Source organism: Hemiscyllium ocellatum, chromosome 18 (genome assembly GCF_020745735.1).
Source record: "Hemiscyllium ocellatum isolate sHemOce1 chromosome 18, sHemOce1.pat.X.cur, whole genome shotgun sequence".
Lineage (NCBI taxonomy): Eukaryota > Metazoa > Chordata > Chondrichthyes > Orectolobiformes > Hemiscylliidae > Hemiscyllium > Hemiscyllium ocellatum.
Window position 1 is genome coordinate 39,664,187 of NC_083418.1, and position 12,800 is coordinate 39,676,986.

At 38.6% G+C, this 12,800-nt stretch overlaps 1 protein-coding gene across 6 annotated transcripts in view; it reads right to left on the reverse strand.

Moving 5' to 3' along the window:
* Window positions 1–7,781: 7,781 nt before the first annotated feature.
* The window catches only part of LOC132824423 (serine/threonine-protein phosphatase 6 regulatory subunit 3-like), a 143,411-nt gene continuing 138,392 nt past the window's right edge, over window positions 7,782–12,800 (reverse strand). For 5 of the 6 annotated variants that reach the window (XM_060838891.1, XM_060838890.1, XM_060838888.1 and 2 more), the window contains exon 24: window positions 7,783–9,905. In XM_060838891.1, the coding sequence (XP_060694874.1) occupies window positions 9,854–9,905 (52 nt within the window). In that variant the 3' untranslated portion in view covers window positions 7,783–9,853. Of the gene's footprint in view, window positions 9,906–12,800 lie in introns of all 6 variants that reach the window. The other variant, XM_060838892.1, reaches the window with a different exon arrangement.

A 12,800-nucleotide genomic window follows, 5' to 3' on the forward strand; every position in this document is an offset into this window, starting at 1 on the left:
ATCCCTACCGCATCCAATATTACCTGACTTTGCCACTTGTGCGTCAGAGCTCCTAGTACCCTTGGCGCCTCAATTCCCACTTCAAAACACAACCTTCGCATTGACGGGGGTGGGGGGAGTTCCCCTCTTAACAACCGGATTAGGGCAGGGCTTTTGAGACAGGCCTTTTGGGAGCACTACCTTGTCCTCTGACTGTTTCAGCACAAGCAGCAGGTTCTTACAGCAGTTAATACAGTTAAACACTTATTTTCCACAAATATGCACTTAAAATTTTTTTAACTCAGTACCTTTTAAACTGCATCCTTGGCCTGGTCTGACTCTTCCCATTTGCACGTACAAATTGGTTCTTACCATGATTTCCCGATCGTGGCCTTTGACCAAGGCACCAGGAATAAGAACCCTGCTCGCAGCACCAATTGTTATGGGGAAAATCAATAGCCTTAGAGTCAGGGCTCAACAACAGAGTTTATTTGAACAAGGAAATACCAGAGCTCTGGGAAGAGAAAGATACTAACACTGGTCAGTTATGAGTCTTCTCTCGACCTGAAGCACGTCAAGAAACTTTCATACATTTTGTGATACAATGGGTCAGTGATGAGATTATTGTCTTTGTAACATGGTTTGTTTATGGCAATCATTGCAGAAGCATTGATAGTTTTGATATAGTCTTTGCCCATTCCAGTGCAACCTTTGTTGATTTCCACGTGGTCACTGTCAATTTCTATGCAGACATAGTTTCAACAACTGCACGGAAATCCATTGGTGATAATTGGCGCTAATCCTGAGAAGGATGACTACTGCAGTCTTGGCTACTAGCATTTCATATTGAGTCTGTATCAAGCTGTTTGCATTTCTATAAGTGCTGGCTGGACCCAGACACTTCGGCAGGCAGCGTTCGTTACTCGTGTGTATTCTCTTCCCCCATCCACCTTCTTCAACTGGGTTGTGAGTGCATTATGCTGGCATTCTGGTGGCCCCAGGCAGTGTCTGTATCTAGGTAACAACAATGACTGCAGATGCTGGAAACCAGATTCTGGATTAGTGGTGCTGGAAGAGCACAGCAGTTCAGGCAGCATCTGAGGATTTTTCTGCTCCTCGGATGCTGCCTGAACTGCTATGCTCTTCCAGCACCACAAATCCAGTGTCTGTATCTATTTTGCGGTTTCTCTCCATATTGTGCTCTGGTGGCCACCTTGTGTCAAGCTGGCCAACTGATGGCTCAGCAGCCACGTTGTGTGCCCATGTACCTAGTGTCACCCTGCCCAGTTTCATCTTCCTCTTCACCACCCTCTGAAATAGTTGCCCCTCATGGTCCCCTTCATAACTTTGTCCTCTCATATTTAAAATATGCCCCCTAATTATGAACTCCCCCACGTTCGGGAAAAGACCTTCGTTATTCACCTTCTTTATATCCCTCACGATTTTATAAACATCAAAAAGGTCACCATTCGCCACCTCTACTCCAGTGAAAAATGTTACAGCCTATCCTTAAAATTCAAACCATCATCCTTCCTAGAGCAGGGCGACCAGAACTATACACTAATCTAATAGTGGCCTTGCCAACATCCTATACAGCTTCATCATGACGCCCAACTCGTATACTCAAAAGGTCTAAGCAATGAAGGCAAGCTGCTAAATGCCTTCTTAATCACCTATGTACCTGTGATGCAACTTTCAAAGAACTATGAATTAACTCTGAACCCCTAAAGGTCTCTGGTTGAGAGCACTACATAGGACGCTACTATTAACGAGTCCAGGGGTTAAGAAGAGGAGGCACTGGACCCAAAATATTTACTTTGTTGGGCCGAAAGGCCTGTTTCCACATTGTAGGGAATCTAATCTAATTTCCACATATTGTGCCACACCTGCTGAGTTTCTTCAGCTATGTGTTTGTTTCTTAAATAATTATTTTGCTTCAGTACTTGACCACAGATCCCTGAAGATGGTTGGACAGATAATAGGATGTAAAAGATTGAGAGGCATGGGAAGTGTGATTAGGAAGCAGCTGTACTCCTTAATTAAAGGGTCAATAACAAGGGGCACTCTTAAAATGGAAATCAGGATATTTAGAAGGGATTTGAACCAAAAAAAAATGGTTTTTACTCAGTGTGGGTAGTTGAGGCAGGTAAATTTTTAACCTTAAATAATAGGATTAACACTTAAAATGTCATAACATTCAAAGCTACAGGCCTAGTATAGTTGTAGTGTACTTCTGGGCAGGTAGGACAGATTCAATGGGCCAAAGGTCCTCTTCTGTACTGTATGATTCTGTAAGTCACCATGAAGATAGAACAGAGACATGACATTGGATAGGTATTGAGATAATTGCATTCAAAAAGGGACAAATTCAATTGGCTAATCAAGATGATTAGAAAGTTCTTGTCCAGACAGGTCACCTCCGTAAACCTTAGAATTTAAGGAAAAGGTAAGAGGGTTACTACTCACATGGTTGATTATGTGTTGGACAAAAAAAAAGTACAATTCTAGGATACTGGTGGATAGTTAATGCAATTAGATTAAGGCTCCCTGAGCTCTCATTTCATTTGAAAAGATGCAAATCTCTTATTGATTACAGAGAACAGGTATGAATGTGTGTCACATCTAACAGGTTTGGTGAACAATATCAAGAGTTTTAATTGATTGTACTAATAACCATACCGACAATTCAACACTCAGGACTGTTCGCCAAACTGTTGCCCAAAAATGCGATTGCACTTCACATGAGGGTGTTTGCGGGTTTGGCAAATGCAGACTGGTTATAATAATCTGTAACAAATCATAGAAGGATCACGCTGTCTGATTTGATCAGCTAATCATTAGCACATACAGCACACTTACCTGGTATTTCTCAGGCCCTGAAATTCACACATCTGCTGTTCAATTGTAGCACACAATTTCATATTGAACTGACGGCAACATCCTGGTTCGTGCAAAATATCACTGTATTGTGACATTGTTTAATGGTTTGCTCAACAGATTTAAATTTCTCAATTGGGTACCACTTAAATAATCCAGAATGTGCTAATCACTACAACAATGTCGGGTAATGGTCAAGATTGTAATATACTTCATTTATGCTATTTCGAACTGACATACATTAACAGGGACACATTCTTTATGAACATCCAAGCCTTGCACTGCTTTTTTGAAATATCTAGGAGTTGGGGAGCTAATTGTTCCCTTCAGTTTTCTGTATGCCAGCATTTCAACCAGAATTGACTTGCAAACCAATCACCAGGCTGTAATACAAATTGTTGTAATTGATTAAAATTTGACATTTCTGATACATGCAATACAAAAAGCTTTAGCAACTCATCTCTCTTTTCAGCAATATTTAAATTTGTTTCCTGTCAACTAATTGGTATAGGTCAGATTGGAGAAGTGATCCCCGTTCAATCTACTTTTTTCTGAGAAAATAGAAGATTGGACTTGGGTCTAGGAAACACAACTGAGGTTTACTGACAATGCACAAGTAAACTGGGCAAACAAGTTTAGAAGGAGTCTAATTAATAGATTGTGGTTGTTCAGTAGCGGTTCAGTGCAATACACAACTTATGTACTTGTTTCTTTCCTTTGACATTTCGGAATCCCTTGACCAAAATTAAAGTGAATGATTAAGCATCTTAAAGAGAAAAGCCATATTGACATTTCATTCTATCAACTTTCAGAACTGCGATTTTGCATTTTCTATTCAGCAACAGGTATTACTTGCAGGTTTCCTTTTCTTTTTGCCATATGAAACCTTTCCTTCGGCTTATCATTACAACATAATCCGGGGAATAGATGACTTTAGTTATCTAACTTGTCTATCTTCTTTTTACTGTTTTGAAGTTTATAATATACTCCCTTCTTATTGCTGACCAAATTCTTTTGGTCTCTGTGCCATTCCCATGATACTGCCAAATGGAACTTTGATCAGTCACCTTACTTCCATCTCATAATATTTGATTCCTCCTGAATATTTAATCTCATGTCTTGCCCGAACCTAAATCTAATTATAAATTATCCTCATGTCATTTTACCCCTCCAGCTCACTAATGCTAATACCTGTACTTTTAATTACAAAGTTAGCAGTTTGCCAACTGTTTTTGTACCTGTTTTTGATCTGTTCTTTATAATTACCCTTCAGCCTTGCTTTGCTTTCTTTTTAGTTTTTGTCTTTCCATTCACTAATTTATTTGATTTATACCTGCCATCACAGCACTAGCCGCTTCACCAGCAATGATACCGATTGTAGCTTATTTGCTTGAAACCTGGAAAGATCACTGCTGTTCGCACTCATCCAACATGCAGTGAATTAGAACACCTCCTGCCAGCCTCAAATTAAATTCATTTGCCAATTGTAATAGGTACGGATGCAATTGAAATACTCCTCAGATTATTATACCCAAAACCTTGCTATCTTTTTCTTGCTGTGCTCCCTTTGAGGGGCCTCCAATATAACTGATTCCAATTTCAACAACTCTTGGCTAGTGCAATTTCCTCTCCAAAATTTATTTTACCCATTCTGTGATATAACTCATTCTTAAACTTGATAAGCAAAACAACCATTGAGGACTCTTGCTGAGGATGTCAGTCTATTCTCAAATTGGGAATTTCTGTTACAACTGTGCCTCTGCACTTCAACAGTCACTAAAGCTTGGCTTTAGCTGATAGTTTAGTTTGTTGTCTGATTGTACAGGACAAAGTAATCAATTTGACTGGCACCCAAACAGTCAGCTTAAATAATCACTTTGTCCACCACTAAAACAGTGACAGCAGTGTGTACCACCTAAAAGATGCACTGCAGCAACTCATCAAACTCCTTTGGTAGCAGCTTCCAAACATGCAACCTCTACTACCTCCAAGGAGAAGGGAATACCATCAAGATCCTATCAGCAAGTCCACAATGACTCTTATCAATTGTTATATAAACACCATAGGAAACATCCTATCCGGATGCAGCACAGCTTGGTATTGCTCTGTTCAAGACTGCAAAAAATTACAGATGATTTGTGAATGTAGCCCATCCATCATGCAAACCAACCTTCCATCCACTGACTCTATCCACACTTCCCACTGCCTGGAGAAAGCAGCCAACATAATCAAAGACCATTCCCACCTCAGTTATGCTCTCTTCCACCAGACAGAAGATACAAGTTTGAAAACACATACGAACAGATTCTTCTCCACTGTTATCAGACATTTGAACAGACATCTCATGTTAAAACTGATCATTCCCTGCAGCTTATCTGTAGCTGTAACACTATATTCTACACCAGTTCCATTACTCTGATGTACTTATGCAAGTTATGATTTGCCTGGATAGCACACAAAACAATACTCTTCACTGCGTGTCAGTACATGTAACAATAATGAATCAAATCAAATCACACCGGCCTGACGTGGAACTACACTGTCGCTAATTCACATTCACAGAGTTAAAACCCTGGAAGAGCCTTCCTGACATCACTGTGGGTCTTCTTAGAGCTCCATGAGCTGTAATGGTTCAAAAGCCATCTCACTAATACTTTCCCAAGAGGAATTAGGAATGGGCACAAAAAGACCAGCGATACCCACATTGTGTGAAAATTTTTTAAAATTGATGTCACATACTCAGTCGAGTATCCTTGCCAAATTAACACTTGAGGGAGCCCCAGATTACTGATTATCTTGTTCCGACATGTTCGACTCAGTACTGTGGGATGATCCATCCCTTGTTACGGTCACCACCAAATTTCCAGGGGCAAGTAGTAATGGGCAACACCCAGACCCCATGAATAAAATGGGTAAATAAAAAACCCTTTAACCTCCAAATGTTATAGAATATCACCAATGCTTACAAACTGCTCAAATTCAAGCATTCAGGAGACAGTAATGGCAGATATCTCTGGCCTTTTTCAAAAACAAATTACAACTAGCCCAGATGCTGGACTGCCTACCATTTCACAAATAAGTTATCAAATGAACTTTAAATCCACTCCTTCCAAGACCAGATTTGCATTGAAGCTGAACTCTAGACTTGCTCCATTTTACATTGGACTGGTCTTTTACAGGAGAGATCTGGGTGTTAAGGTCCATTGTTCTCTGAAGGTGGCAACACAGACCAGTAGAGTGGTCAAGAAAGCATACTGCATGCTTTCCTTCATCAGATGGGGTACTGAGTACAAGAGTTGGCAGGTCATGTTACAGTTGTATAAGACTTTGGTTCGGCAACATTTGGAATACTGCTTACAGTTCTGGTCGTCACATTACCAAAAGGATGTGGATGCTTTGGAGAGGATGCAGAGGTTCACCAGGATGTTGCCTGGTATGGAGAGTGTTACCTATGAGGAGAGGATGAGCAGATTTGGATTATTTTCATTGGAAAGGAGGTTGAGTGGGGAACCTGATTTAGACCTACAAAATCATGACAGGTGTAGACATGTTGGATAGCAAGAAAACTTTTCTCCCAGAATGGAGAACTCAATTACTGGGGGTCACGAGTTCAAAGTGAGAGGGGAAAAGTTCTTCATGCAGAGGATGGTGAGTGCCTGGAATGCATTGCCAGCAGAGGTGGTAGGGGCAGGAACGATACCGCCATTTAAGATGTATCTAGACAAATACATGAATGGGCATGGAGCAAAGGGATACAGATCCTTAGAAAATAGGCAGCAGATTTAGATAGAGGATATGGATAGGCGCAGGCTTGGAGGGCCGAAAGGCCTGTCCCTGTGCTGTAATGTTCTTTGTTCTTTTCTTTTATTCATTCATAAGATGAGGCCAGTATTTATTATCCATCTCTAATTACCCAGTCAACCACATTGCTATGGATCTGGAGTCATATGTATGCCCGACCATGTAAAGATGGTAGTTTCCATCCCTTTTCTTCACAATAGTAAAACCAGATGGGCTTTACCTGACAATGTATTCATGACCATCACTAGATTCTTAATTCCAGATTTTTCTTGAATTCAAATTCTATTTGCCGTGGAAGGTTTCGAACCTGGGTCCTCAGATTAACAGTCCAGCGAAAATACCACAAGGCTATCCTCTCTACTTGCTTAAGAGTAACTTCTAACTATTAAAAATCAAATATGTATGGATTCAAGTTACATTGTCAGTATTTTTAGTATCACACTAAAATAAACTCTTTATCCCACCACTTACGTAACCAATTAATTAGCTTGCTCAAGCATGTAATATCTTACTCTGAAGTACAGGAATTTATAAAGGCAACTGCATGGACCATTCAAGCTGATAATTCTCAGTCTGTGTATGCAAATCAAAGCTCCCCAGATCCCACTGAACAATCAAATCCATTTAATAGTTTTTTTAATTTAGCAACCCAACATTTGTATCAAACCATTATACATCTTATAAAATGTACCAAGTTATTGAAGGTTATTTTTGTTTGTTTTATGCATGAATTTGTTTTAAATAAAACAGGATTGTAGCCACTTCCATAATAAATTTCAAATAATAAGCTCAAGAATGGTGCTAGCATTTCACAAATTCTGAAACAGCATAATCAACTCAAAACATTAAGTGCTTCCCTTTCCACAAAGGCTGCCAGAATCCGAGTATCGCCAGCAGTTACGGTTCTTATTTCAGATGTTCAGATCTGCAATATTTTGTTTCTGCAATTATGGGAGAGTTTGCTTTGGTACATCCAGGCATTATGGAAGTTTTAGGAAGATACTTGCATCACTGAACATCTGTCTAATAACTATTGGACCGCCATGATCATACAACTTAAACAATTCACTGTTGTACAACTTAAGCAATTCACTTTATTGCAAATTTTAACTAATGGCATATTAATTTTAACAAGGTATATTTACATTGTATATTGGATGTACATCTGAAATAGGACAAATGCAAAATGTATCATACAACCAGAATAATCTGACAGTAAGAATCCAATACTTTTTACACTTTGTATTTGCTTGCGTGAGTGGTTAATGTCCATCTTAACGCAGTATTAAAAAAATAGTTGCCATGTTTTCATGCAACTAGACACACAAACATTGCAAGTGAAGATTGTCAAGACAGAACTTGGTTATTTCTTTTTCCTATTTAGCAGCCAAACACCATTACTATTCTCAACGTTTTGGTTCGGAATCATTTCCTCCCCTCCTCCTATCTTTTAAGATACTTAAAATAAAAAGTATACTACAATCCTATCAATTTTAACTGATTGCTACTGATAAAGATATCTCAACATCCCAATCTTCAAGTATCTGTGATCAGCTTTTTCAGAAGTTTAAGTGGTGAATCAAGACTTGGCAGCTGAATGTAATTGTTCCAAAGCAGTTAGTAAGATCACATAAAATTGCATTGCTTCGTTTGGCGATTTCTTTTCTCAAATACAGACGTGTAGAACTAGAAACTCAAACTGTCTTTTTAAAACCAGTGATGAAGTTGACATAAAATATTCCATTGACTCAATGTATTAAGGTGCTTAGAGGGTCCAACAATATATAGTTAGTATAGATGCTGCAAAGAATAAGCACACAAATAGATGAACGGACATCTCATTTTCCTGGAACAGATATTATTTTCTAATGTGAAAGGTATCTTCCACAAATTTATCATGCATCATCACCATAGTCTCTTCTGACTTAAACCAGTACCATAGGCACTTTAATCAAATGACTTCATCAAAATTATCTTAGCTTAAACCAGTACGAGCTGCCACTTCCATTAACAGTACACTAAGGTCCCAATGAATAAGAGTCAACCTGTCATACATAACACTTCAAATCCCTGAATTTAAAAGTTGGAGCTAACTTTAGTTATTGTCATATTCTATCAAAGTATGGCTCTTTGCCATTCTTTAGAGATTCATACCAATACAGCCACCTTTAGCAAACTAATGTTACATTAAGTGCTCAGTTATTAGTTCACCCTGATTAAGTTCTATTGCCCTGTCAACTGAAATAAAGGAGTTATATTAAAAATAAATCAGTTAGTTGGTTCAACTGAAGTTTAAAAAATTAAATTAAGATAGGTTAAATCATTTAGGCAGTGAAGACCTTTAGCAAAGAGGAACACCGAAGCCACATGCAATTCAAGGCTAATCACGTGGTCTTCACCTTTGATTTGAAAACCTGGTCTGAAAATGCAAAATACAGAGGGGCGAACATGCTTATGGCTGTTCAGTGGCACACTAAACAACCGATTAGTCCTCAGTAACAAATATGTTTAAACTCCATATCAAAGAGCTTTCAATACCAATGTTCCAGAATTCAAGAAATGTTTACAAATAAAACCTGAAGCAAAGAGCCACTAGTGAACATTTACAATTAGAATTTTCTCTAGCAATTAGTTTAATATAGGCAACTCAATCAAAATAACACTTTTACATTTGCATTTCACTTCTACAATGTACTCTGCCCACTTGGAAGAAACACAAAGTTAAAATTTTATACAGGATGAAAAAAAGTATGAAAATTTCTAAACACTTTGGTCACACTATGTGTTCCAATTGGTATACTTCAATTACATGTGTCAGATTTAAGTATACACATTTTTATAAAATATTCTACTCTTATAACCATTTAACTATGGCAACAATACTAATTATCACGTGAGTGGCAAGATATTTAATGGACTGATCATCCCGTTTATAAGAACATGTATTTGATACAAATGCACACAAGAGTTCTTTGTATCTGCCAACATGTAATACCCTCTTTTATACATTTCATTCGAACTTTTCTTTGCACATCCATCTTAAAAATCAGATAATATTGCTGGTCCTGATCCCATTTGAAATTAGTGCAGCAGTGACTGGCTTTGATGGCCGAAGCCCAGTGCCTCCAGTGAACCCCACTGATACCCCTGGATAGTAGCTGGTCAGGCCGGAGTAGACAACAGCAGACAGAATTAATCATGCAGGGCCATTAACCGAAGCTTCAGGTGACAGAACTTGCTGATTTGTCCTTTTAAAAAAAAAAGGAAATTTTATCTGAGAAAAAAATTGTCAAGGTACTGTTCAACAGTTTATAAATACTTCAGTAGTTAAAAGAAAAAGAAAAAAGATCCATATAGTTAGAAATCTGTGACATTTCCCCCCACACATGGTGCATTTATTAAAAAGCAGAGGTAGCAGGACTATTCATAACAAATAGAAAATGAAGAATTATACAGCTTTAGAATTGTGCAAGAGATTATTAAATGGTCCAGGCACTGTTAGCTTTTCAACCACAGGTTTTGGAACTCGTTTCACAGAAGGATGAACATTAAACTGAATCCACTTATCTCTAAACACGTGGTCAGTTCTTGTTAGGAGGGACTGAAATGCACTACAGATAAACTCGATTACCTAAACCTCAATTATCCGAAGTTCGGATTATCCAAACAAGATCTCAAGGTCCCGTAAAAACGGCATTAGGCATCGCAGCATTCAGTTATTAGTTAAACGGCATTATGGTATACATTGCCAGATAATCAAGAAATGTTGGATAAACGGCACTCGAATTACTGCTTGTTTATGATCAGATCGATTATCCGAATGATCAATTATCCGAACAAAATACTCCTTGCCAGTCTCATTCGGATATTCGAGGTTCTACTGTATTTGGGCCATCTGATTTGCATACAATTTGTATGACAGAAACAGGTCATTTGGCTGAACTGGTTTATACTGATGCTTATTTTCCATACAATCCTCTTGCCAAGCAAGCTGCCTATTCTAGTCACACTTGCACCTGGAATCATTCTATTCTCTTCTCGCCTTATATGTATGTAAGTGGCAGTTATTTCAGGGATTTGACAGGGCCAACTCTGAGATGCTTTGTCCCTCAGTGAGGAAATCTTGAACAAGGTGGCATAATTTCAGTGGCTGATGACTTAAGGCTGAGATGGCAAAAGTGCTTCATTCAGTGTTGCAAATGTTTTGGAATTTTCTGTCACAAAGTGTTATTAAAGTCATAACATTGAGAATATTCAAGACAGATTTTTTGGCCTTTCAGGGAATCACAGGATATGGAAAGCAGGCAGGAAATGGAGGTGAAGCCTAAGATCAGACACAACCATATTGTGGTGTAGATTTGGACTTACAATTTTCTGTACCTAGTTCTCATGGTCCTTATGAGAAGATTAGCACAGATCTATTTAAGAGTAAGCTTGATACATATATGAAAAGAGGTGGGAATAAAAAGACAGATATGTCGATAGTAAAGATAGGAAGAGGTGCATAAACACAGACACAAACCTCTTAGGCAGAATGGATTGTTTTTGTGTTGTAGAATCTGAGACTTAATGTAGTGATGGTAAAAATCACCAAACTTCCTAATGGATGCTTTCAAAAAGAGAAGCATAATCTATTTGTAAAAATCAAGAAAATAAATTATGCTTTAATTCTTTACTCATTTAACAGACCATTATCCATATGTTGAATTAGGCAGCAAATTTCTTTCAGAGTTATTGCAAAATTATTGTTTAGCACAAACTCCAATTTCCACCTTCCCCTACCGTAGGTTATAAGGAAGGCAAACAGAATTTTGGCATGGAGTGCTAAAAAAAAGGGAATAAAAGGAGGAATGTATTGCTGCAACTGTACAAGGAATTAGTGAGATGGCACTGGAGTACTGCATACAATTTTGGCCCAATTATTTGACGGGGATGTAGTTGCATAGGAGGCAGTTCAGAGGACGTTCACTCGATTGATTTCAGAGATGAGGGTTTTGACTTGAGAGAGATTGAGAAGTTTATGGCCTATACTCTCCAAAGTTTAGAAGAATGAGACAAGATCTAATTGAGGTATATAAGATACTAAAGGGGATTAGCAATATAGATATAGATAGGGTGTTTCCTCATGTGCAGCAATCTAGAACAAGAGTTTTAGGATAAGGGGTAGAAGATTTAAAACACAGAATAGGAGAAATTACTTCCCTCAAAAGGGTCGTGAATCTGTCAAATTCACTACCCCAGAATGAGACGCATGCCAGGGCATTTCAGAAGATAGACAGACAGATTTTTATATAGTAATGCATTGAAGGGTTATGGGCGGCAGTCAAAAAGAAAGGGGAGTTGAGGCCATGATTAAATCAGGCATGATGATATTAAAGTGACAGAGCAGGCTCTAGAGACTGAATTACCCACTTCCACTCCTTGTTCTTATGTTCAGGATCTCCCAGTGGGTATAAACACAGCGCTGTATAGGACGACCAGATTAGTCTGGCCCCTAGGCATCATGGTAGCCCACAAACCTACCATCACACAAACAACTCCTCGAATTTAAAAAGACCCCATACCAACAATCAGCAGAATGAATGTCAAATACAAAATACAAATACAAGGACTGCAACAAACGTTACACTGGACAAATGGGCAGGAATCACAGAATCACTGAATAAAAGCAAATTACTGCGGATGCTGGAATCTGAAACCAAAAGAGACAATGCTGGAAATCTCAGCAGGTCTGGCAGCAGTGGTGAGGAGAGAAAAGAGCTGATGTTGAGTCTAACTGACCCTTTGTCATATACAAAATACCCTGCAGAGACTGCACCAAACCTCCAAACAAAATCACGCCCAAACCCACCTGCTAAACAAAAATAAAAAGCAGGTGTTCTTTGTAATTCATTTCTTGAGAAGATATAATAGGTCACTTGATTGTCAGTCTTTTATTTAAAAAAGCTTTGATCCTCCAAAGAGTAACCCACCCAGACCCACGTCCTTAACCTATTATTCTACATTTACCCATGACAAATGCACCTAACCCACACATCCCTGAACACTTCGGGCAATTTAGCCGATTCACCTAACCTGCACATCTTTGGACTGTGGGAGGAAATCCATGCAAACATGGGGAGAACATGCAAACTCCACATAAA